At 45.4% G+C, this 24,699-nt stretch overlaps 1 protein-coding gene across 1 annotated transcript in view; it reads left to right on the forward strand.

Moving 5' to 3' along the window:
• DSCAM (DS cell adhesion molecule) overlaps nucleotides 1-24,699 on the forward strand; it is a 754,840-nt gene that overhangs the window by 691,264 nt on the left and 38,877 nt on the right. Inside the window, exons 22-28 of the mRNA XM_042902977.1 lie at nucleotides 1,647-1,800; nucleotides 6,294-6,411; nucleotides 7,780-7,943; nucleotides 9,525-9,623; nucleotides 13,292-13,480; nucleotides 14,925-15,215; nucleotides 18,557-18,733. Of these exons, the coding sequence (XP_042758911.1) occupies nucleotides 1,647-1,800; nucleotides 6,294-6,411; nucleotides 7,780-7,943; nucleotides 9,525-9,623; nucleotides 13,292-13,480; nucleotides 14,925-15,215; nucleotides 18,557-18,733 (1,192 nt within the window). The remainder of the gene's footprint in view (nucleotides 1-1,646; nucleotides 1,801-6,293; nucleotides 6,412-7,779; nucleotides 7,944-9,524; nucleotides 9,624-13,291; nucleotides 13,481-14,924; nucleotides 15,216-18,556; nucleotides 18,734-24,699) is intronic.

Consider the following 24,699-nt stretch of genomic DNA (forward strand, 5'->3'; position numbering starts at 1 on the left):
TCATGAATCTGTTTAAATTCTTGAATATCTATGGTCATAACACAACTATAACTGTTATAATGCCCGTTTCTGCTAAATTTAATATCTAGGTCAATTATGGGTCAATTAGGATTGATTGAATTACATTTTCTTTATGAAAGAAATGTTTCTCTGGTTTTTTCCATTCCTGAATTTTTTTTTTCTAACAGCTTTTTTGAGATATAAGTTACATATAAAAAAATTCATGCTTTTAAAGTGTTCAAATCAGTGGCTCTTTGCATATTCACAGAGTTACACAACCCCGACTATTATCTAATGTTAGAACATTTATCATCATCCCAGAAAGGAACCCTATATCCTACAGCAGTCATTCCCCATTCTGTCCCAACTCTACTCTGCCCCTGACAGCTGCTAGTGTACTTGCTGTCTCTCTGGATTTGACTATTCTGGAAATTTTGTAAAAAGGGAATCATAAGTATGTAATCTTTTGTGGTTGACTTTTCTCACTTAGTATAGTATTTTCAAGATTTATCCAAGTTAAACACGTATTTGTACTTCATTTCTTTCTATTGTTGAATAATACTTCCTTGTGTGGATACAACACATTTTGTTTATGCGTCCATTCACCAGTCGATGGATATTTGGGCTGTTCATATCTGGAAAAATTTTATGGGATGTCAAACATTACAAAATTCACCTTGTTTTGTACTGGATATTTTCACTGCTATAAATATTCTGACTTTCGTTCTGGGATGCAGTTAAGTTAGTTAGTGACAATATCATCTATATGAATTTTGCTTCTAATATTTGTTAGGCAATACCAGTGTGGTATTCAGTCTAGACCTAATTATTCCCCACCACCGAGGTAAGACCCTTATGCGTTGTATCCAATGCCCTGTGAATCGTGAGGGCTTCTAATCCGGCTGGTGGAACAGGCACTATTCCCAACCCTGTGTGAATGCTGGGCACCTTGACCTCCAATCCATTCAGGTAATTGTTTCCCTAGTTTCTGGTAGTTTACTCGAATACCTTCACAGATCTGCTTGGCGGCATACCCAGGTGGGACCGTCTTCAGATTCCCAGAGTGCTCTCTCTGTGTAGCTCTATCCTGTGAACACCAGCCTCTTCTCAGTCTCTCAGGTGCAGATCCTTAACTCAGGGAAGCTGCTGGGCTCCTCCTGGACTCCTTCTCTGTGCCACAGCCTAGAGACTCTCACAAAAACGTAAAAATTCTGCAATCATAGGCTTACTTCGTTTGTTTTCCACATTTCAGAGAGCTCTGTCCTTCATTACCTTAGGCAATACCTTTGAGACTTTGGTTATACTCTGTGTGTTCTCTGGTTGTTTGGGGTCGGAGGGAAAATCTGTTTTTGTTACTGTATCTCAGCCAAAAACATTTGGGCCATGACCCATCATATAAATGGCTAAATTACTCATTGGTGGCTGCCAAAGCGGCTGCATAGAGAAATGTAAACTCTCTATATGTATATGTGAGATGTCAATATCAACATCAGTATCAATATCAATATATCCCAGCCTTTTAGAAAAGGACTAGTGGTGACTTTTTTTTCTGAGGATAGATAATATGTTGGTAACCACGCCTTTAGGAAATCCCTTTGTGCCATTTGCCTCCTTGAATGTGGGAACATTTGTGTCTCCTTCCACAGGTGATCAGCGAGTTTGAAGCCTCTCCTGACTCATTTTCCTACAGAATTCCCAACCTGAGTCGGAACCGTCAGTACAGCGTCTGGGTGGTCGCGGTGACTTCAGCTGGGAGAGGAAACAGCAGTGAAATCATCACGGTAGAGCCGTTAGCTAAAGGTGTGCCATTGTAGAAAAGACCTCATTTCCCATCGTAATTGGACTGTTTTTAAATCCCTGTTCTATCAGAAATAAAGCTTACGGTGCCCTAAAAATCCCCAGAAAACCAGAACATCACGTGTTATCACATTTCAGCGTAAGAAATAAGGTTGCTGCTAGCTGGCACTGGGCTTTTGTGCAAATCAGAAAAGACTCCACCGAGGGTTAGTGGCTTTACAACTCAAAGTGCCTTAAGGAAAGTAAAGACAAAGAGCCCCCACTCACCCCTTGGGGTAAGTGAAAATCACCCCATAGTAACTCCTCAAGGAAGTTGTGCTTTCATCAAGATCAAGCATCGTATTTCTTAAAGAGAAATGTTTATTTTATTCTGGAAACTGACGAATATAAGAAAATCGTCAGTTCTTCTTGTATTGAGAGAATTGCTATAAGCAAGACCTTAATTAAGAGTGGGAAGTCCGAGTCCCCAAAGAACAAAAGGTTCCTAAAAACGAATACGGTATCTTCACACTGAGATGTTATACTGGTCCTTAGAAAGCACATATAGGCACAGAATATTCTTACTCTACTTCTGGTAATTGCTCCCCCCAGTGTTCAGGGTACCGCTGTATTAGCACTTTTCACAAGTAAATGTACTAACATCACAATTCCAGGGCCAGCAGGAGGTGCCCCCTGATTTTGGAATATACCACATTGGCAATGTTTTCCTAACAAGGCTGCTAGGTGCCCAAAAGAGAACAGAACACTCCAAGATTCCGATTTTACCTCTCAGAGCTCATGATAACGTGCTTATTAGTGTGATACTAAGAAAGAAGCAGAATAGAGTAGTGAGGGAAAAGGAGAATACTGTCACATTTTGAACACAATTACAGTTAGAGAGTAAATGTATTGTTGCTGAAGAAAATAAATTGGTGGATTTTTTTGTCTATTAGAATCTTTGATTATGATATCCCGCCACCCCTAACGTACCCTCTCACATTTAGCAACAGTGATTATCAGTGGACATAAGGACTGCACTGTGGGATAAAAGCAAACCAGCCCATGAAATGCTGCAGTGGCTTTACTTCTTCTCTCCTGCTGTGTGTTCAGTGTCAGGCAGGTGGTTGGAAAAGTCCTTTTTCTCAAGAGACATATGGCAGGAGGCAGAAATGGAGAGGGGTCAGCACTCAGACACCCCCATACCTGGAATGGGAAGAGCCTACCGGGGAGACAGATTCAGGTCCCGGAGTAACTCTGCAGAACACCAGCTTTCTCTGGGGAGGGTGAGGCACAGGGGATGCCAGAGAGGAAGGGGCGAGGGCAGACAGCAAGAAGAACCAGGAGCATAAGGCCAGGAATAACAGAGATGTTTCGGAAAGGAGGGAGGGGTCTGCCATGGCAGCAGCTGCTAGGAGGTCAAGGCAAACAAGACTAGACATGCCCTTGGGTTGGCCACACAACCTCGCTGACCTTGAAAGCAGTTTCCTGGGGATGGGAGCTGGTTGAGGGGACAGAGGAGATGGGAGGTGAGGAAACAGGTCTGCTTGGCAGAAAGTTCTCCAAAAACACACACCACCTGGAAGAAGCCACAGGCCAGAGTGAGGATGGGTCTCACCCAAGGAAAGGCTCTGGTTTCACTGTGGGCTAATGTGTCAGCCAGCAGAACATGTTTGTATGGTGATGGGAAAACCCAAGTGGAGAGGGGGAGGTGATAATCCAGGAGGAAGAGCAGGGCCACAGGGCTGAGGTTTGGAGGAAGAAGGCCAAGGGGGCTTATAGGTTTGGTGACAGGAAATGCAGAGTTCCCAACCTGGGTTTTCTATTTCCTCTGCCAAGCATTAGGCAATTTGGGGTGTGGTGGAGAAAGGAGTTTGAGAAAAGGAAGGACAATAGGAAATCATCACTGCAGAGAAGCGGGAAGGAACTTACTAACAAAGCAGTAAGATTGGAAGGGAGAGCGGACAGGTCAGCCGAGGTCGGTGATTGTAAATGTTTGGTGGGTCCTAAATTCTCTGTTGTATGGATTTCTCCAGAAATGTTCAGCTTCTCATGTTCAAGTGGGGTTCCCTCAGAGTTAGGCTTGATCCAGATGGGTTTTCCAAAAAGGGACTGAGCTAAGGAACCTCTCAGGCACGGAGCAGATGTTCTAGATAAAAAGCTCCACCCAGAAGCCCCAGACACTGGCAAACCACAAAGGCTGACAGGATCAAGCCGGAGAGATGAAGCTTCCGGCAGCCCAAGGAGACTGGTCCGGGTTATCCTGTCATTGCTGGGAGATGGATGCAGGCAGCATCAGTGCAAATCTGTCGGTGGGAAGCAAAGTCCAAACTCTAGAGTTCGGGACTCCAGAGTCCCCGCAGAGAGGACTGCTGTTTAGCAGATCAAGTGGCAGAACGGAGACATGGACCCAGTCCCGGAGGAACACCATCCCGAAGGAGCCCAGGGCCAGGGTCGAGCAGTACAGGACCCAGGAAGGACGTCCAGGTGCAGGCGGATTGATTTTCGGAATCACCTGAGGTGCACGTTAAGACTCCTTAAACCCATCAAAGAGCCATTGAGTCACGGATCAGCATAGGAATCTGCATTTCTAACAGATTCTAGATGATTCTCTTGCCTGTGCCCATTTGAAAACCAGTTCTGGTGAGCTCTGTAGCTTATTAGTCTTGGAATTTCAGATGAGGACCCTTGACCTTCCAGCTGCCCCCAGTGGGCATTAATTCTACACACTGAGTGTGTCGGGCTTCAAGACAAAGTGGTTCTGGCCTCTGTTTCTCAAAATGCTGATGGGAAATTATTCATAAGGCCTGGAATTGATTTTAAGGGTTATAGCTAACACATGACAGCACTAAAATGGAATAGAGTCAGATAGTCTAGACTGACTTGAAAGGAGAAAAGTACAAAAGATCGGAATGCATGAAACGTGGCAAGTATTAATTTGGGGCACTTTGTTTTCACTCACATCCCAATACGTGTATAACTTCTGGATTCAACGTGCAGTTTGTTCCTTACAGTAGGACGGGGGATGTTCAAAAGCTTGTTAAGTCCCTACCTCTAGCTGGATTTCCTGATCATCCCAATTTTGCTGCAAAAATACTCCTCATCCTATAAAAGGATGGTCTGAAGGGCTTGAAATGGAGCATGCCATACCACCAATGCCAGAAGTCCAACGCGACCTGACCAAAATATTTTTGTTACGATAAAAAATTAAAAAACGTCAATGACTGAAAAAGTGGCCTCCACCTTAGAATACCATGGAGAAAGTGTGCCGTCCATGAGCCGTCTCTGAAGGCTCTGCTCTAAGGAGGAAGACCTTGCTGTAATATTTGCTGCACAAAACAGGCTCAGCTTCTGAACCCACCAGCATGTGGTTTCAGTTCTGGCCCACAGCACTCCGAACAATGAAAATAAGAGTTGTTTGGTAGACCTTAATGACCAAGGCTGGTGTTCTAGACCGGGATGCCTCTGTAATGACTTGACTCCATATTTCCTGAAATTCTAGGGCTTTCCTGGAGAGCCTGCTCCCCATGCCCATTGGCCAGTCCAGACCCTCAAGTCTCAGATGATTCAGGGTCCCAACACTGGTCCAATCTTTACGGGTCTAGAACCAGACTGGGGCTACCTTCCATATGTGGTCTCTGTGTCTATGTGTCTGGGCTGGCTGAGCTTCCAGAGAGAGGGTGTGTCCCAGAAAGCAGTATCCCGACATGTGGCAAAGGTGGGGCACATTGTTTCGCTTCTGGAAGACTTATGTCTTGGGGTCAGCTTCCGTGTCTCACCCAAGAAGATAGCGCTAGGAACCCGTCAGGGCCAGCTCCTCGGTCTGCACGGAGGCCCCTGCCGACACAGGTGCACCCGGGCTCTCTCCTGTCTACTCCTGCTGCTTTGGGACCGTGCCGATACCAGATGCCTCTGGCAGATGCTTCTGTTGGAGCATCTGAATCACTGTCCCAATCAAACAGTGTTCCTCGAGAGAAGCCACTCTGAAAACATTCGCTGTCCTTAACGTTTGTGCCAAAGACCAAATTGATACAATAAAGCCAGGAAAGTACCACAAAATCGATAAATAGAAGTTGTTCCGGTTTTACCTCTCCATCTTTTGGGGCTTTATGCCCTGTATTGTCTATTCTCTCCGATATTAACAGTATATTGAATGTGCATTTTTGGTGTTGAGATAAATTGCTTAATAACGTGCCTTGAGAAATAATTGGGCTCATAGAAAACACAGCTTGGGGCTGCTGGGCTTATGAAGACCCAAATAGTTAATTTCGGCTCCTCACATTTCGTCAGTAGGAGGGGAAAATGCTCCAGTAGGGATTTTCAGGTATTTGTATGTTCTTCCAAAGACAATCCTTTACACACATCCTGATACCAGGGAATAGTGTTGACAGGTGTGACATCAGTTGGCTGTGCTGCCTTCACCCTTGTAGGGGGTGTTACTATATTGGGAAAGGTCACTTTGGCCTTTGTGTCACTAAAGCCGTGGTGCAATTGGACTTCTGCTGTGTTTGGTGCTCCAGCTCCGGCACGAATCCTGACCTTCAGTGGCACAGTGACTACCCCATGGATGAAAGACATCGCCTTACCTTGTAAAGCTGTTGGGGACCCTTCTCCTGCAGTAAAATGGATGAAAGACAGGTAACCAGTAACCTAATGTATGCCTTTAGTGAAACTCTAAGACAGTACATCAGACATACCAGGTTGGGGCTAGTGGTCTAATTCTAATTCTCCAGGAAAATTCCAGGAGACATCAAGTCTTCTGGTGGAGAGGGAGTTGGCGTAGGGGGCAGAATCTCGGCTTCAGCACCAAAAGGGTCTGGTGTATTGTATCAGTCTTCTGTAAATTCAGAGCCTTTCAATTCATAAGAGAATGCTTGAGAGGAAAATAGTCTAACCAACCCAATGATCTCTGCACTTCATCATGTAAATTTCCTCTATAACCAAGATGAACACTCCCACCCTCATATGAGACCGGGTGGCCATTTTTCTCCTGAGATAATGGTCCAACTAACCCTACCTCCAGTGCTCTGAGAAATAACTTCAAGAAATGGAATGCATTAGGACTTCGCTAATAGAAAATCTGGTTTTCCACATTAATAGTAACTATTAAGATAATAGCAGCCAAGATAGGAGGGGGAAAGTGGGTGAGATGTGTTCTGTCCTGTAACTTTTCTAAGTGCTTGCTCTATGTTCAGAAGAAGAAATTGGAATATAAATAAAGGGCTGAGACTTCACTAATGAGCATGGAGATTTGATATAAAATGGGTTCAGAAGAGTGCTGATTTTCAAAGAAAAGCACTTAAAAGATATAAACTATTGAAATAATGGTCTTGGCCCAGGGACCACTTTTCTCCTCTCTTTTAAAATCAGTTAATCCAAATAAAAATAAGTAAATTAAAAAAAAGTAAATAAAATCACTTAATCCAAGGAAATGAATAAGCTCCCAAGGGTCAAGAGGCATTCTGCCTGACGAGAGGATGACCCTAGGTGACTGGACAGTCGCCACCAAGGATACGGTTATGATCACAGGGAGCTCCCTTTACACTGAGACCAACTCATCACCCTCTTGAGAGACCACAGTCCACTTTCTTTGTCAAAATCACCAACACCTGTGAATTTAAGCAGATCTACAAGAGACCCTCAAATTTAGTTGTCCTTATGCGATTGGGTCCAAATGGCACTTCTGTCCCAGAAGGAATTTTTACAAGAGGAAGTCGCCGTGCGTACATGGTGGAGGAGAGAGAGAGACACCCATTAGGGATGTGATGGGCCCTGACAGATGTGAGAGCCAGAATCCAAGCCCCCAGCACAGAGCTAACTTCCACCATAGCCTGTTTTTTTTTACAAAGAACGAAATTCAGCCGTTTGATTGTTTATGTCATAGAATCACAGTTTAGTTCCAAATGTGTTATCTACTTCAGAAAAGACTCTTTATGCTTTTCCCCAGTCTCAGCTAATTTGGATTGTAATTTCTTTAATCTGTGCCCTTTTCTTCCTGTGAGGCAGTAACGGGACACCCAGCCTGGTAACGGTTGATGGGCGGAGAAGCGTCTTCAGCAACGGGAGCTTCGTTATCCGAACCGTGAAGGCGGAGGACTCCGGCTATTACAGCTGCATCGCCAATAACAACTGGGGATCGGATGAGATTATTTTAAATTTACAAGTACAAGGTACAAAACCTGGGGACTCTTTTTAACGGCTTCTTTAGATGCGTGCCTATATGCGAAGAGTCACATCGACCTGATCTAAAAATCAGCCTTTCTAAGGAGCTCATTGCTATTTTCTAGTACAAAAATAGATAAATGCATGCTCATTTTGGAAAATGGAATGCTGCCAATCAAAGAAAATAGAAACGTTCATCGTCCCAAAGATAACACTAGAAAAAGGATAAGAGATACATTGTTATTATCTTTTACTAACGTTTTTGCGTCGCGGAGAAAGTTCATCTTGATAATGTCCACCAATTGCATGGTTTCTTTTACATATGTGTAAGTGTAACCCACAAGACATAAACAAAAGATAGGCCTAAACTGAGGTCTTCTATCTGCTAATTGGCTAAACTTTTCTATGCAATGTACATTAAAAGGACTCCAACCAAGCAAACTGCTATAATATTTGGTGGGGTTTTTAATACAGCGTATATGGTTTTTCTTGATATCAGACACAAAAAGTACATGACAAATCCAAGATGGTCAAATTAAAGCCAGGTGTAAAATCCCAAGTGGTCACCGTCTCGGTTCAGGTTTGGTTGCACAGTGATACTTTATCAGTAGAAAAATCAAAGGGTATGCTTCTTTGGATTTAAGTGGTGTCACATTAATAAATCACAGCGAGTAACAATAAAATTAGTATTGTCCTCAGTGAGAGACGAGGGGAAGAGAGCAAGTATATTTTTAAAAAATGACGCCAAGTCGATCTGCAGCTTCAAGTAAATTGGAGCCAACAGAATTCCATGGTGTTTTAGAAGACTGACGTGATATTGTGACTCTTAAAGGGGTCAGTTTTCCCCACCTTCAATATATACGGGCCTCTCTCAGAAGAAAAGAGATGGGCATTTTATGGGAAGCTTTCTATATCATTTGGATAACATGATTCTGAATTTCTTCCATGGTTCTGTCTTCGGTGCTGATCCAAAAGAATATTGAGGTCCATTGGTTGGAAGTTATGTATTCTTCAAACCTTGTATGAGTATGCAAGTTCTTGTGTAGCCACTCAATGGCACGCCTTTGATTTTCAGAGTTGAGTGTGTGTGTGTGTGTGTGTGTGTGTGTGTGACATCTTGGAAGAGTAGCTTAAAAAGTGGAAATTTTTACAGTTCTTTTTCTCACTAGCCATTCTCACCTCCCCCTCCCCCTCCCTGAGAACAGAACAGCTAAGTGGGTGCCACTTATCTTTCTCACTTGAATCATGGCTGAAATTCAGAGTAATGCATGCATCCTTAGTAAGTTGAAAGAAGATTTCAATCAGCGACGAACAACTCAGAAATTCAAGGAATCCGAGCGGAAGTGTGTTAGATATAAATCCAAGTAGAAATGCAGTTTTTCGTTAAGTAATAGATTCAGTCTGCTCTATCTCTTTAACCCAGGACATCGACTAAATAGACACTCTGACAGAAGTGAATTGCGTATTTTGGCACCCTAAAACACTTATTTAATAAATGGTTGTTAAAAATGATTTGGTAAATGGCTGTTAAAGCAGATGAAAGATGTGAAAAACTGATTCTTGTCTCCTAAAAACTGTTCCCTATCTAGTTCCACCTGATCAGCCTCGGCTTACAGTGTCCAAAACAACGTCTTCTTCCATTACCCTCTCGTGGCTCCCTGGAGACAATGGGGGCAGTTCCATCAGAGGTAATAAGCAGTAGGTTGTCCACAGTCATTAATTGTCATTATCCCCAGGCCAATAAGTGACACATCTTCATCAAGTAATCGTTATGTGTTAGTTATAATTAATTCTCCCACTACCTCAACAGCAAGCCACACATCTATTTTTATGGTATGTACTGAAACTCATCATCCATCCGAGGCATCTCATTCACAAATTTATCATTATGCATCCAATTTGAGTGAAAGGTTAACAAAGGCAGAAGAGAAAGAAAGAATTTGGTAATCTCTCCCCCAAGATTCTGCATACTGTTTCTTCCCCATGTTGTCAACACTCCGTCATTCATTCACTCTCGTACTCAATCATTCATTCAAATAACCACAGTTTTCGTTGTAACTTCTAAAACACGGAAAGATGGAGAACCTAGAATTTATATGGGAAATGATCTATTTGCACAAAGCTTTGCAATTAGTCCATAGCAGAAAAGAGTAAAGGATGTTTGTCCTGAGGAACAAAGAAGCGTGATATTTCTACCGGCGTGAAGTTGGGAGAGCATCACTCTAAGCAAGCTGTGGCCCCAGGAAAGGAAGAGAATCTGGAGGAACAGACTGAAGATGCACAGGGGTGGGGGGCTAGTCCTAGAGCACATGGGAGGGGGTAGCCGGCTTGGATTTCCAAAAGCAGAGACCATCCCTTCTTCTGAGTAAGGAGCAGACAATTGGAAATAGGGGCCATTTCAGGGCAAAACCAGTGGGATGCTGGAGTCAGCTCCTTTCCAACTCACGAGAGCAAGCTGTCTTCTCTCTTCCCCACCTTGCACTTACTGACTACACCCAGGCTGGGGATCTTTATACACCACAGAAATCAGAAATGCTACTGGTCAGGGCTCCATTTCTTTCTTTCTTTCTTTTTTCTTTCTTTCTTTCTTTCTTTCTTTCTTTCTTTCTTTCTTCTTTCTTTCTTTCTTTCTTTCTCTTCCTTCCTTCCTTTCTTCCTTCCTTCCTTTCTTCCTTCCTTCCATTCTTTCTTTCTCTTTTTCTTTCTCTTCCTTCCTTCCTTCCATTCTTTTTCTTTCTCTTTTTCTTTCTTTCTCTTCCTTCCTTCCTTTCTTCTTTCATTTCTTTCTTTCTTTCGTTTCTTTCTTTCTTTTTCTTTCTCTTTCTTTCTTCCATTCTTTCTTTCTCTTTTTCTTTCTTTCTCTTTCTTTCTTTCTTTCTTTCTCTTCCTTCCTTTTCTTCCTTCATTTCTTTTTTCTTTCTTTCTTCCTTCCTTTCTTTCTATCTTTCTTTCTTTCTCTTCCTTCCTTCCTTTCTTCCTTCCTTCACTTCTCTCTCTTTCTTTCTTTCTTTTTGAACAGCCAGTTGTTAAACATTTATCAGCACTCCACTGAGTGAAAGGGAGGATCTTCCCTTTTAAAAAATACCACTTGGCTTATTGGGTAGTGAGGATGTGTTTGTGGTTTTGAGGGAGTGTGGGGAAGTGAGGAAGATTTGTAACAGCTGCCATGTGAAATGCACAGGGAGTCATTAATAGACCAACAAAGTCATTGCCAAGAGGGAACGAGGCCCCAGCTGCAGATAAATAGCCCAAATTGTGATGGTCACAATTTTCAGTTTAATGACTTCCTCAAGTGGTGCCGGACAGCTGGGAGGAAAAGTGGATCTCAGGTTACCAGAGCTGATGACTGGCCCAGTAAGTGTGGCCAGAAGTCATAAGAGTGAGTGAAACCAAGTTCATGGTGAAAATGGCCTCCTGAAGATTCTAGGCTGGTTAGAGAACATTGTTATGGGGGAAAAATGGGGCATTGGGGTAAGAGTTCAAGGGATTCTAGGACCCCAATCTCAAATGAAATGAAGTTTTGGTTCTGTAAGCATGAGAGCAGGGGAGAGGTAGTACAGAAAGTGTCAGAGTGGAAGGTCTTGGAGATGAAGCCAGTTTTAGTAATGAAGAATTTCCAAACAAAGACAAATGGGGGTCCCTGAAACACAGTGGTGGCCAAAGCCATTGGCACGGGGGATCCCATTGCCAAGGGTTATAAAAGCTTCCCAGATGTGATTTGGATGGAGGAAATTAGAAGGAAAGTATACTCCTGGTTATGTCCAGGGCAGCAAGGAGGTGGTTTGGGCAGGGCTGGAGGGGAAGCCAAGAAATGATGTTGGGAGCATGGGGAACACAAACCCTCAGCCACCTGTCAGGTACTGAAGGAGATTTGAGGGGTGCAGATAGGAACCCTCAAAGAGAAAAGAAGGCTGGGAAAGGAAGAGGGACCCCAAGGATGCAGAGGACCAGAGGGGAAGGAAGGAGCAAAGAACAGGGAGGTTGCAGACCCTGACCCCAGAAGGAAGAATCGAGGACAGGGGACCTCCATGTGGGAGGTCTGCAAAACACCTAATGCTGCCAATGTGGGGTTAGGAACCTCTGTAGTGCAGAGCTGAGAAGTGTCTTGCCTGTGTTAAAAATGGAGCCCCACGGGCTGGAGGAAGATACAAGCCCACTGGTGTGGAGGCACCATGCACCAGGCAGACTGGTACCTGGGTTGTTGGGGTATGAACATGGAGGAGACAGGGACAGAGAAAACCAGACATGTTTGACCCCAGGAATTCGCTGGGGCAACAAGAGTGAAGGCCATACCAAGGAGGAATGCCTCAGTGATCACAAGGGCCAGGAGTGCTGGCTTCGGAGTCTGAGGTGGGTTTTGAATCTTACTGATGGGGCTCTAGGATAGTCCCCTAACCTCTCTGGACTTCAGGGTCTTCATCTCACTGTGGAGACAATCACTGTCTCAGAGGTCCAGGTGAGGTAATGAAAGGAACGGGGTGAGGACAACGAATGGCACGTGGTGAGCACTCAAGAAATGGACGGTTGATGTTCGTGGTAGTAGGAGTGCAGGTAATAGTGGTCATGTGTGGAGATGAACTGTTGGAAGGATTTTTCAGACAAGGAGAGGCAGGTTGCCGTTGAAGTGTTGGGATGGCTACAGGATTTAGAGCTGGTTCCCTTTGTGGTTGTGGACTGGGTAGGGGTTCGTGGATGAGATTCCTACCCCCTTGATCACATCGGTCCAGCTTTTCCAGAGCTTTGGTTCTCTTGAAAATAATTCAGCTTCGGATCATGATGATAGCCCAGGATTCAGGCACGTGTGCTCTGAAGCCAGATGTCTAGAGATTTCGTGCCTACTCCCTGCTGCCCGCGCCACCTTTTTTCTTCTTAAAATTTTTTTAGTGATATATTTTATTTCTGAGAAAGAGAGAAAGAGAAAGACAGATTGCGAGGGGGGAAGGGCCAGAGAGAGGGAGACACAGAATCCCAAGCAGGCTCCAGGCTCCAAGCTGGGGCTCAAACCCACGAACCATAAGATCATGACCTGAGCCGAAGTTGGATGCTTAACTGACTGAGCCACCCAGGAGCCCCCACTACACCATTTAAAAGGAAATGGGGAGAAAGTGGTTTTATTTTCACCATCCCACTTAGCGATACACTATAGTATGTCGGGTATGGCCTAACTACTAATGAAAACATCATCATGGCACTCCTCCTAGCCTAGGTTCAATTTCCTGCATCAGGGAGACTTCAGATGTTCTCTTCCAAAGATGTGTGAATTCTGAGAACTTTCACCCCATACAAAATGAAAACGCCCACCAGCTTCTAGGAGAACGGAAATAATGCTCTTTTAAATATCTCGTGCTTTCTGTAGGATACATATTGCAGTACTCTGAGGACAACAGCGAGCAGTGGGGAAGTTTTCCAATCAGCCCAAGTGAGCGCTCTTACCGCCTGGAAAACCTGAAGTGTGGTACTTGGTACAAGTTCACTCTTACTGCGCAGAATGGAGTGGGACCAGGACGCATAAGTGAAATCATAGAAGCGAAAACGCTGGGGAAAGGTATGTATGCCTTCTGGTTTCTACATTTCCTGTTTTCGAGATCGAATGGGGGATCGGAATCCCAAAAGATGCATCATATATTTGCACGCTCGGTTGTGAGTTTGAACCTTGTGGTTCCCGAAACAGGTCTGGAAGTGTTACAGTGAAATGAGAGAGGTGGCCAGTCTTTAGAGAATATCCTGGTTCTCTTTTTTCATTATCTCATTTGCAGTGGAGAAAAGGAGTAGCAGTTGAAGATCAAGGGCTTTGGTGCCAACATAAAGTGCCCCGGCTGGGTGGCCATGAAATAAGACATTTGCCCTGTCACCTTCTTCTGGTGTGATCTTCTTCCTCAGTCACCCCATGACCCCTGCATCCAGAACTTTTCACATTGCCTCAGAGGCCTCCCCCTTTTCAGGTGGGAAGTGAGTGGGATAGACTGTTGACCTTTAATGTGAATTGGTTTTTAATCTGAAACATGGACGTTGGAGGAGATGAACCCCGAGAGGAAAACGACACTCAGTGGTGTAATTGCAATCTGGGGACACCAGTAAGAGGAGGGGTACAGTGGCACGTGGGTGTAGGTGAGGCAGTGAAGAGAGAGTCTTTGTGGCTCCCCCTCACATCTGACTCCCATCTGGTGCACGGGATGGCAAAAGAGCTAGAGATGGGAAGACAAAGGCGCTGTTTGGATCTGGCACCAGAGTTGCGGATAAGATGCGGCCAGGGTTCAAAGGGTGAGGTGTTGATTTACGCAGAAATATATCCATTAGGCTCTGGGCTCCAGCAGGAAGTGCTTGGATAGCAAGGGATACCTGCTTGCACTTCCCAAATTCAACTAGACTTCTCTTGAGTCAGATCTGTCCGCATGAGAGTAGAAACAGGTCAGCTCGATACACAACACTGATTCCTTCAGAACCACTCAAGGAGGGGCTCCTGGGTGGCTCAGTCGGTTAAGCACCTGACTCTTGATTGTGGCTCAGGTCATGATCTCACAGTTGTGAGATCGAGCCCCACATCAGGCTCCGTGCTGAGTGTGGAACCTGCTTAGGACTCTCTCTCTTTCCCTCTCTCTCTCTCTCTCTCTCTCTCTCTGCCCCTCCCCTGCACTCTCTTGCACACGCTCTCTCTCTCAGATAAATAAACATTAAGAAAAGAAAGAGAACCACTCAAGGAAACGCATTCATGAAAATAGCACTGTTCTTCAAGAGCTCTAAGATACACAAAAATAACCCCTACCCACCCCATTTTCCCTCTCCCACCCAGGTTATTATGGTTGGAGACTGCCCATTGGTCCATAGGTCCCTATAAATAGCGGACTCGTTGCAAGTGGCCTATGATCCAGACTTGGGCCGAACTCCTCCCCCAGGCGGGGAAGGCAGCCAAAAGAAGCTGTGTGACTGCTCTGACAGCCTTCATGGGTGTATCCCATGAGCTGACCCCCCCACTGTGCCTTCCCCCTCAGAGCCCCAGTTCTCCAAGGAGCAAGAGCTCTTCGCCAGCATCAACACCACGCGCGTGAGGCTGAACCTCATTGGCTGGAACGATGGCGGCTGTCCCATCACCTCCTTCACACTTGAGTACAGACCCTTTGGGACCACGGTCTGGACCACGGCTCAGCGGACCTCTCTCTCCAAGTCGTACATTTTGTACGACCTTCAGGAAGCCACCTGGTACGAGCTGCAGATGAGGGTTTGCAACAGTGCCGGCTGTGCAGAGAAGCAGGCCAACTTCGCCACGCTGAACTATGATGGCGGTAAGCCGGCTGGCTTCGCAGCCCTCCTGTTTGTGTCGCAAGACGTGTGCACGTGCTTACTGTCCCTCTCCCATTCGGCATTCATCCTTGGCACAGGGCGACCAGCGCCCACAGAACCCTTTAGGCATCAGGGCCATTCCGTTGGCTCCCTGTGAGGCTCCCTAGTTGACTGCGTTCACGTGACCATGGCTCTGTTCCAGAAACAAGGGGCTGAGGGCCAACGGGAATCTCCTTAGGGCATCTTGGTGCAGGAGTGATTTGTCTTCGGGCTGAAGGATTCTTAACGTTCACTTACCGAACACGTGGTTCTCTGCCTTTGTCAATGACCGTGAGCTAACGCTGCCTTTGTTGTCTCCTCACCCCTCCCCCACCCCATCCCAACCCACATAACTTCGTCTTTGCTCTCATTTAGCCCTTAAATTGCATGCGCAGAAACCGTTTTCATGGTAAAGGAGCTTATGTCAGGCCCTGAATGGAAATGGAGGCACTGATGAAAATAGAATAGTGTCGTAAGATATTAGTGTGTGTCCCGCCCCCCTGCACACACACACACACATGCAGTTCGCATGGCCTTTCTGAAAACGAGGCGAGGTGTCTTGTGATGTTTAGTCAATCAAAAATAACTGATACGAGTTTTTATCCTTTTCTTTTTCCTACAACTAGTATCAAAGGCCATTTACTGACATCTGAACAAATGCCCAGCCCCGTGAAGCTGAAAGGTAGTGTGTCATTGATTGCTCTGTGGTTAGGGAACTTTAGAAAGTCTTAAATAGCAGCATATGGGTGCTGATTTCTGCAGCTTTGTGGTGACTTTCACTCAGGGAAAAGCAGTGGGTAAGTTAGGAGCTCAATCACAAGACCCACCACAGTTCATCAGGATGCTTGGAGCTCCTGGCTTAGCATCCCCCTCGCCCCTCTGAGCCTTCTGGCCAACACCACTGATTAGGTCAGACCACAGAGCTGGATGGCTTAGCCCAGAAAGTCTATACTGGAGCAAATACCCCAATGCTTTATTCATCACTAGGCAGGCTAAAGGGTGTCCCCTCCTCTGCTCATGTGTACTTGGGATCTTGCTTAATTAAAGCTCTAGCAAGAACCTCTTTGGGGTGGAGGCTATCCTGCCCTAAGCAGAGTGTCCGTGAACCCACAGACCCTCAGAAACAACCAAAGGAAGCCGACAAGGTGACGTGGGCTAGGATCCTCATTTGCCCGTTTTCTGTGGCCTGTGCTAGATGGCCCAGAACGAGTTCTTCCTGCTCTGGAACACTGTAAACCCATCCCCAAGTCTCCTTTCCGGGGCCGTCTCTCCACAAAGTCCCCCTCAGCTGGAGTCCAGACCATGCACGTAAGAAGGCCCTGCGGTGGAAGCCTTCCTGACATTGGTTACACCAGCCCTCAGTTATAGGCAAGGGATGTCGTTCAAAGGTGTCCCGTCTCCAAGCATCACCCACAGGCAGAGAGCAGCCCTTCCTATCGGCTTTCTCTTCCAACATGGTTTAAGTCTTTGATCTTACAAAATAAAGGACTTTCGCATACCAAACACCTTGCTTTGTATTTAGGAGTTCCCCCAAAGCCCTCTGCTAGCAGGTACATTTTGGGGCAGTAAGCGTACTTGTTATTTTAGCGTGTAAGTAAAATAAGTAAGTATTTACGCTTAAGTAAGCGTACTTCTTATTATCGGCTTACAGTAATTGACTTAAGATAATCACATGCCGGCACATCACTTCTCTGTAATCTGTGGACATGCCAGAGCACTGGGCCTCGGCGTGCACATTGGCGATATGGTCACGCTAATCTTTGAATTAGAAACCACTCACATGCAGAATTGGAAACTATGATTCAAATTTACAAAGCAACGTGCAGATTTTAAATGCTTGTCTGCTAAAAAAAAATTTAAAAAAAAGCAATGCTCTCATTTTATCCAAGGTCTTAGATTACAATCACAAAAAGTCCTGTGAGCTACATTTGATTTTCTGAAATCTGAAATAATTTTATCGCAGTAGGAAACAAAAATACATACTTATATTTTCCTTGAAAAGGATTATGGATTTCTTTGAACTGATCCCATGGATCTATAGCTTCAACATCTCTTTTGTCATATCTGGCTGAAGGTTTTCCTTTGATTTTTGGAGAAATGGACGTGGGCAATTAGCCTCACGCCCGTGCCAGTCAGACCTCAGATGCTTCCCTTTCTTTCTTTGACTCTTTCTTCTGCCATTTCCTTAGTCAAACGGTAGCACGGGTCCTTCTGCCGTCTTGCTTTTGCAGACCGTCTTCACTGCATCCTCTTACATGGGTTCTGAGCATCCCAGACTTGGGATTCCAGCTAAAAACACTGCACAGTTGGAAGAACCCTTTTCTTGGCCTCGGCAGATAGCATAGGGGACTGGGATTCTGTTATCCCTGCTCTACTACGAAATGCAGGCTGAAGACCATTGGTGTGCAGGGACGAATTGCATTATCTTTGCATTATTTTTTCCTAAGCCCCTGACTTCCTGGCCCTTGGTTTACCTGGAAAATACAGTGGGCTGGAGAGTCTTACATAATGGAAGGTGCCAGAATGCATGCCCCATGAAGTGAGGATGTATGTTTGAATCTCTGCACCCATTGTGTTCAGGCTCTACGTAGAAAGCAGCTTGAAATAACTCAGAGTTCAGTCTACTTAGTCGTTTCCTTATAATTCTAAGTAACTTAAATTTCATGACACCGTATCATAATGCCTGATCATTAAGGAGCTTGCTTTGGGGACCTGGATGCTTCCTCTTTTTCCACAGCTCTTGTACCCTAAAAGGAGAGCTTCTAAAGTAGAGTTGGTCTTAAGCCTGTGATAAAAAGCAAGGGAAGAGCCCCACAGAAAGGGATGTTAAGCTTCTTTAAGCCAGTGTGGCTGGTACAGTCTCCCTTCAGACTCCTGTCCACTTGCCAGACCTATTGTTCCTTCTTTGATGTGCAGCTTTTCAAATAGCCTCCGTCAGTTGCCCTGAGGGTGACAATTCCAGGTAGATGCATGTGGCTTTTTAAAGCCCCTCGCCTGGACAGTGTGGTCTTCAAGGGCGTGCGCCCAGCAGTACGTTGCAAAATGAAGTCCCTTTCAAAGAAACGCGCTTCACCCTTTGTGCAGATCCCTAGCTGATGTGCTGCCGCATAAGTTGAAAGTTGGGCAGAGGAGGGGCGTGAGAAAGTAAACAAATCAGCAAGGACCTAGATAAAGAGTTCCTCTCATCTCTCATCACCCTGGACACCCCTGGATCACACAGCGCGCCTCTTGTAACCGTCATCCCTAAAACCTCCTCCATGCTGTCTTCATTAATAGCCATCTAACACCATGGCCCTGCTTTCAGGTACAATCCCTCCACTCACTAAGTCGGTTGTCCAAAGCGAAGAAGGGCTGACGACCAATGAGGGGCTCAAGATGCTGGTGACCATCTCCTGTATCCTGGTGGGGATCTTGCTTCTGTTTGTGCTCCTGCTGGTGGTGCGGAGGAGGCGGCGGGAGCAGAGGCTGAAGAGGCTGAGAGGTGAGTGGAGGCCCCGCGGTCACCCGCACGCACCGTCGCTGGACAGCCAGCCTGGCAGCAACCCGGCGAAGGTCCCCCAGCTGCCTGACTCTGTGACGTGCCTTCAGCAGGACCGCAGAGCCTTGGAGGAAAGCTGCACACGTGTCACCACTCGCACGATCAGAAACTGAGCAAGGGTCAGCCACACCCCGGTCTCCTAAATCCTAGACATCAGGAGGCCAAAAATATATATATATATATACATTTTCTCATGGGTTTTGCAACTCTGCTTGCTTTCATTCTCAGCCCATTCCAACGATGCTGTCAATTATGGCTTCCTTTTCAAAAAGCCCTATCGCATGTGCCGTGGCAGTGAGAACTGTTTTATTGCTGGGAAGCGGAAATTGAGGGCTTGTGGTAAAGCATTGTGAGGCAGAAGACACACACTCCCAAATTAGAAATTTGAGCTGAAGCCCAGTGTAAGAGTTTCACTCTAACTAAAAAAACAAAAAAACAAAACAAAACAAAACAAAAAAGCCATGGAAAACAAGAGCCTAGGCCAGACGAGAGCCATTGTTAGCAGGCTGGTCCCATTATTACTCTGTCCCGCTCCGGGAGGTCCTGGTGATGAAGCTATTTCCAGCTTCTGGCCGAGGGCCCGTCCTTGCCCTTGCCCTGCGGTGTGAGGACAGCGAGCCCTTTCAAACATGCGACCCCCTACAGGAAGAGCATCTGAGTCCTTGGCTTTTCACCTGTCAGGGTATGTAAGCAGGCCACTTTTTTTTATATAAAATGCGGGGACACGATGTTCTCGTTTTAATGTCAGTCCAGGGTGGAGTGATGTCACGCAGCCTCCTGCATGCTCTTCAAAGACACGTCTGCGGAACAAGTAGCACCGTCCCCAGTACGTATCTGTGACATCCCCAGACAGCGCTGATGCGCACGGAAAACGTTGACCTCTTCCGTAAGCGCTCCAGTTGAGCATAATCCAGTTAGAGCAGCAGAATGTGGTAATATTTTCTCCAGTCTACGCTTATGCAAAGCATCCCTCTTTATGTGACCCTAACACGTTTTCCCCTCAAGTTGCTTCCACCTTGCCGACAAATTAAAATATCTGAAATACGTTGCACTCCATGGGTACACATTAATAACCCTTCCACTTGAATCTCCTGTAGCCCCATAAAATTTCAGATGAGCCGTCGATCTCATGGAAATATCTTTTCTAAATGGCGTTAACCACTGACTTAATTTTGCAGGCTTACCTTAGTGAACCCCACATCCCAAGCACTGTGCTTGATGCCTTGATGTATCAAGATGAAGAGAAAGAGCCTTCTGAACTTTGGGTTTAGCGTAGGAGGCAGACATGAGCATCTACCAGGAAAAGAACAAAAATGTCACGAATGCTAAAATCGGGCTTCAAACAAATCCTACGTAAGCACAAAAGAGGGAGCAATTAATCCCAACTGGGGAGAGACCGGGAGGCCATCTAAGAGCTCGCTAAGAGCAACGTATTGCTTAACATTTGGAGAAATCCAGGATAAAGGGAGCTGTGTTGGATTCTTTTCACAAGCGCTCCTCACTAAGATACCGAAAGGATGTTTCCATAACCCTGTCACAGAAAACAGAATCCCACATTCTGGACTTTGGGGACAATGTTATCGAGGAGTCAGTAACTGACAGACCGGCAAAGGTCTGTCCTTGTCGCGTTTCGACAGCCAAATCCAACTAGCTGCATTTCGAAGGCTATGAATCATTCGTGGCACATCTCATAAGACCCACAGTAAAATTTTTGGATTAGTCATTTCTATTTGACCACGAGGGTTCCGCAGCAAATGCATTAAACAAGAAGGCACTCCTTCCCAGCATTCTACGACCCTCTGCCAAATTTATCGTTCCGCTCTCCCCCGGCCCCATTGCGTTCTCCTTCTTGCCCAGTTCAATTTACCCTATGCTGCTTGTAATTTAAGCACCCCAGTCTCCAAAGATGTTAAGGACGCTGCTGACTCTTCCCAAAGCATGGGGCCGGACTGATGGCAGGCCCATGCTTCCTTTATTTTCCTTCTTAACAGTGCCTTGTAATTTAGTAATTGCTTTGCAAGGGCTCCTGCCAGAAAATATCCAGGGACTGGCATTTTTATTGTTGGCGTCTCTACCTCTAGACACCAGTATTTTGTGGCGGATCTTGGTAGAGAAAGCAATGCATCACATGAGAGAGCCTTTCACTACCCGGGAATGGTTTTGTTTTCTTTATGCCTGAGAAAAAAACAGAGCCAACACAAAGGTTTCAGCAGGAAGAAGATAAGTGCCGTGGCAAAGAGGCTGTGTTTATGCAAGATGCCGAGAAGACAGGAGTTTCAGAGAAGTAGACTGCCGTGATACAAAAGTCACTGCAATCTTGCATTTTGTACACGCTTCGTAAAGCCTTCCTGATCCAGAGTCAGACAAGAGGGCAGCAAGAACGCAGAGGGCTTGGGCACCCAATTCTACCTGCTCCGTCACGGCAAGTTTTAATGTGGACGCACAGAAGGAAATCGAATTCAACAAACCATTCTTGAACCATTATCTACCACGTGCTGGGTGTAACTGCTTTTCAAACCAACGTAAAATGTTCTTTTTAACTACTTCCGTTTGATCACAAGGGTTTGCCCAGGTCCCAGATGGAAAAAAGATGACTAGAACCCCATCCCAGAACCGTAGAAGCTGACACCCTAGTGGCAGCGAGTAAAGGCTTACAAGAGACAGACATCTGCCTATAACTGTGAAAAGTATAGCATAAAAGGACAGAGTAAGTGTCATGGGTTATAGGGGAGGGGGTGGGCAGTTGTTAGTGAAAGGCCAGGTCTTGTCCCCAAAATATCTGTCTTTCAGCCCGGCAGGGCTCCTGAAATATTAATTAATGACATGAAATGTTTCCAGTTCAGTCATAGAGGAAAACTATAGCCAGAGCTTAAAGTAGTAGGTGCCTACCTATTAAACAGAGCTCATTAGTAGAATCGCCCACTTACAACCTGACCCACATAAGGCACAGGTCCTGTGCCTGGATTAGAGTGAGTTCAGATATATTCACAGATTCAACAGAAGACTTGCTTCATAAAATATTTTTACTGCCCCCAAATAAGGGCACTTCTAATAATACGTCGATGTTGCTTGAGCAACCACCAATCGAGATCAAAACTGGAAATAAAATATAGATTACAGAAAAATATTGTGATCTAATGAACACTCTAGGGGGTTACTATTTAGGGTCACCTCCATATTGTTGACCTTGTTTGATTTTTAGAAACTACTAAAAGTTTATAAGCAAAGAATGCTTTACCATGTAGACAAGCAACCTAGTTAGGTGAATATAACATAATGTTCTTTATGTAAAAGTGAAGGAAGGAAAGGAAAGGGCAGGGAAGGGAAGGGAAGGAAAGGAGATGGACGGAGGGAAGGGAGGGAGGGAGGGAGGGAGGAAAGAAGGACGGGAAGGAGGGAGATGAGATACAAGCAATTGAGCCAACCTATATTTTTTCTTACCTGAGAACTTTCCCAATTTTAGAGCATAGCGACCTCCTAAGTCTAAATTGTCTACAAGTGCTACATTTTTTAAAAACCTGTAACCTTATCCAGGAGTCCAGAAGCCACATTTTTGCATGTAATCATACCCTAATTTTTTCTCCACTTCTAAGTCTTTCCATGTGCAAGATTACAGAACAAATTCCTGGCTGGGCCCATGATCCCAGAATCCCTAACCTTGTAAAAATGCGATTCCCACATCAAATAATCGACTCCATATCACTAAAAACCTCCTTTAGTGTGAGTCTACCCAAAAAGGTCCAAAGTTATGTTGACACCAGCCAGTGCAGGTCAACTCACAGGCCAAGTCTAAGAGCTACTTCTGGGACTTCAAATAAGCTGTAGTTTAAAAAAAAAAAAAAAACAATGGATATCAAATTTGACCATGCTTCTGTGGCAAAATGCCTTTCTTCCTTTGAACAGAAGCATAGTTATTTTAAGCATGCTTTAAAATGGGTTAATATTATAAAAACAGATCAGTTCCAGAAGGCCATTCCCAGAGAGAATCTGGCCTCATGGTTCTACACGGGCACAGTTTAAGGTGGGGGGTGGGGTGGGCATGAGGAATTGTCATCATTTTCTGAGGTCTGACATTCCATTCATCTGTTCTGCAAATGAGCTCGAACTCTCCTCCTTTGTAAGAACAAAAGTCAGCTTGAATTTTAATAATCTAAAGGAAGAGCAGTAAAGAGACGTCATCAGCAAGCTAATAAATGCCCAAATTGCAGTTTATTTAGGATCAGAAGCATGTGCTCTGAAACTTTATTCCTATGCTTTGCTTGCTTCCTACCTACTTTCCTTCCTTCCTTCCTTCCTTCCTTCCTTCCTTCCTTCCTTCCTCCCTTCCTCCCTCCCTCCCTCCCTCCCTCCCCTTCCTTCCTTCCTTCCTTCCTTCCTTCCTTCCTAGCTTCCTTCCTTCCTTTCTTTTTTTTCTTTTTTTCACCTTAATTTCTTAATAAAACTATTCTTTCAAAACACCAAATTTGCCACAGGAGAATTGAGTAAAAAGAGGCCTCTGTGTCAGAGAGTGGGGAGCAAAGGAACGTTGGTATGGCGGCAGGGCCAAGCCAAGGGCAGCCCGTGGAGTGAGGGACAGAGAGGGGGCGGTCAGGAGAGAGACAGTAGCCTCAGCCCCGGAGCTGTGCTCCGCCTGGGTGGTCTACTTGGTCCCTGTTTGTACTTGCAGTTTTCTCAGATTGCAAGTATATATGGCTTTGTTTTTTTGGATATTTAGTTAGCCATGACTTTTGTGTCAGCTTTCATAGCATGCCAAGGGTTGGAAGTCCTGTTCGTCATCTGGTAAAAACATAAATGCAGGCTCATAGCCCTTACAAAAATAGCTACTTTATGAGACCCATTTCAATGCCACAGAAGGGCGGAGATTGTTGTGAGGGAGCCTGCAAGTAAGAACTTTTGATAGATAGTAAAGCTGGGTAAAATCTGATGCTCCCAAGCTGGTTTTTTGCTTTTGTGGGTGTGTGCAAGGGACTGTCCCACGGAAGCATGAACCTGAGCTTGTCCCATTTTGCCGAACTAGAACTTCACAAATGAGAAGTGTGGTCATGTAGCTATGGGTGGGATTTCTCCTCTATAAGAAAACATCTGGGCACACAAACCAGGAGGCAGCTCAGACTCTCCCTGGGCACAGCTGCCACACTTGATGCTCGCCGTGAACCCTCCTGACTCACCGTTCATGGTGTTGTCCAGTGGATGAGAACCTCCGTGCAGCACACGGACCCACGGTGGGAACGGTGGTCTGCAAAAAGAACAGGGGAACTGGGCGAGACCACGCCGTGATATTCGTAACCTAGCGGGGGCGCTTCTTCCCAAGAGCCAACCGAATCGTGCATGCATCAACAGAGGACTCATATTTTCCACTTTTTGCCTTCCTCCTCCTCTGTAACTGCCTTGTATTAGTCTCTCCACAGCGGTGCAAACAGCTTAAGTATAAGCTTGACGTCATTATGCCCTGTTTTGCCGACATGACAAAGGAACTTGTCCAAAATCACGTATCAGGACCGAGCTAGTGAGAGCGCCCAGATCGCCGCTGCTTAACCCCGGCTCTCTTGCCATGAGATTTCTTGGCATCAACATTGTTGGCTTTGAAAGAGTTATCAGTGAAGCCTGAGGTCAGAAAGATACATTAACACAGAATCAACAGCTACTTTATAATTTTATTTTTTCCCATTGAAAATATTTCACTTGTCCATTTTCTATCTCTATGTTCACTATCTTTCCGGCTTCCCATATATTTAAAAATATATGTTCTTTCTTGTTTGCACATCTTCTACCTGATGCCCTTCTCTCTACTGCTTTTCCTCACTGGATTATTGAAAGGGGATTCTATGCTCAGACGCATCACCTCTCACTAGCTCCTGACTCTTCACGGTCTCACTTCCACCCCCACCTTCCAAATGCTCTCCTGAAGG

The sequence above is a fragment of the Panthera leo genome, chromosome C2, assembly GCF_018350215.1.
Source record: "Panthera leo isolate Ple1 chromosome C2, P.leo_Ple1_pat1.1, whole genome shotgun sequence".
Taxonomy (NCBI): domain Eukaryota; kingdom Metazoa; phylum Chordata; class Mammalia; order Carnivora; family Felidae; genus Panthera; species Panthera leo.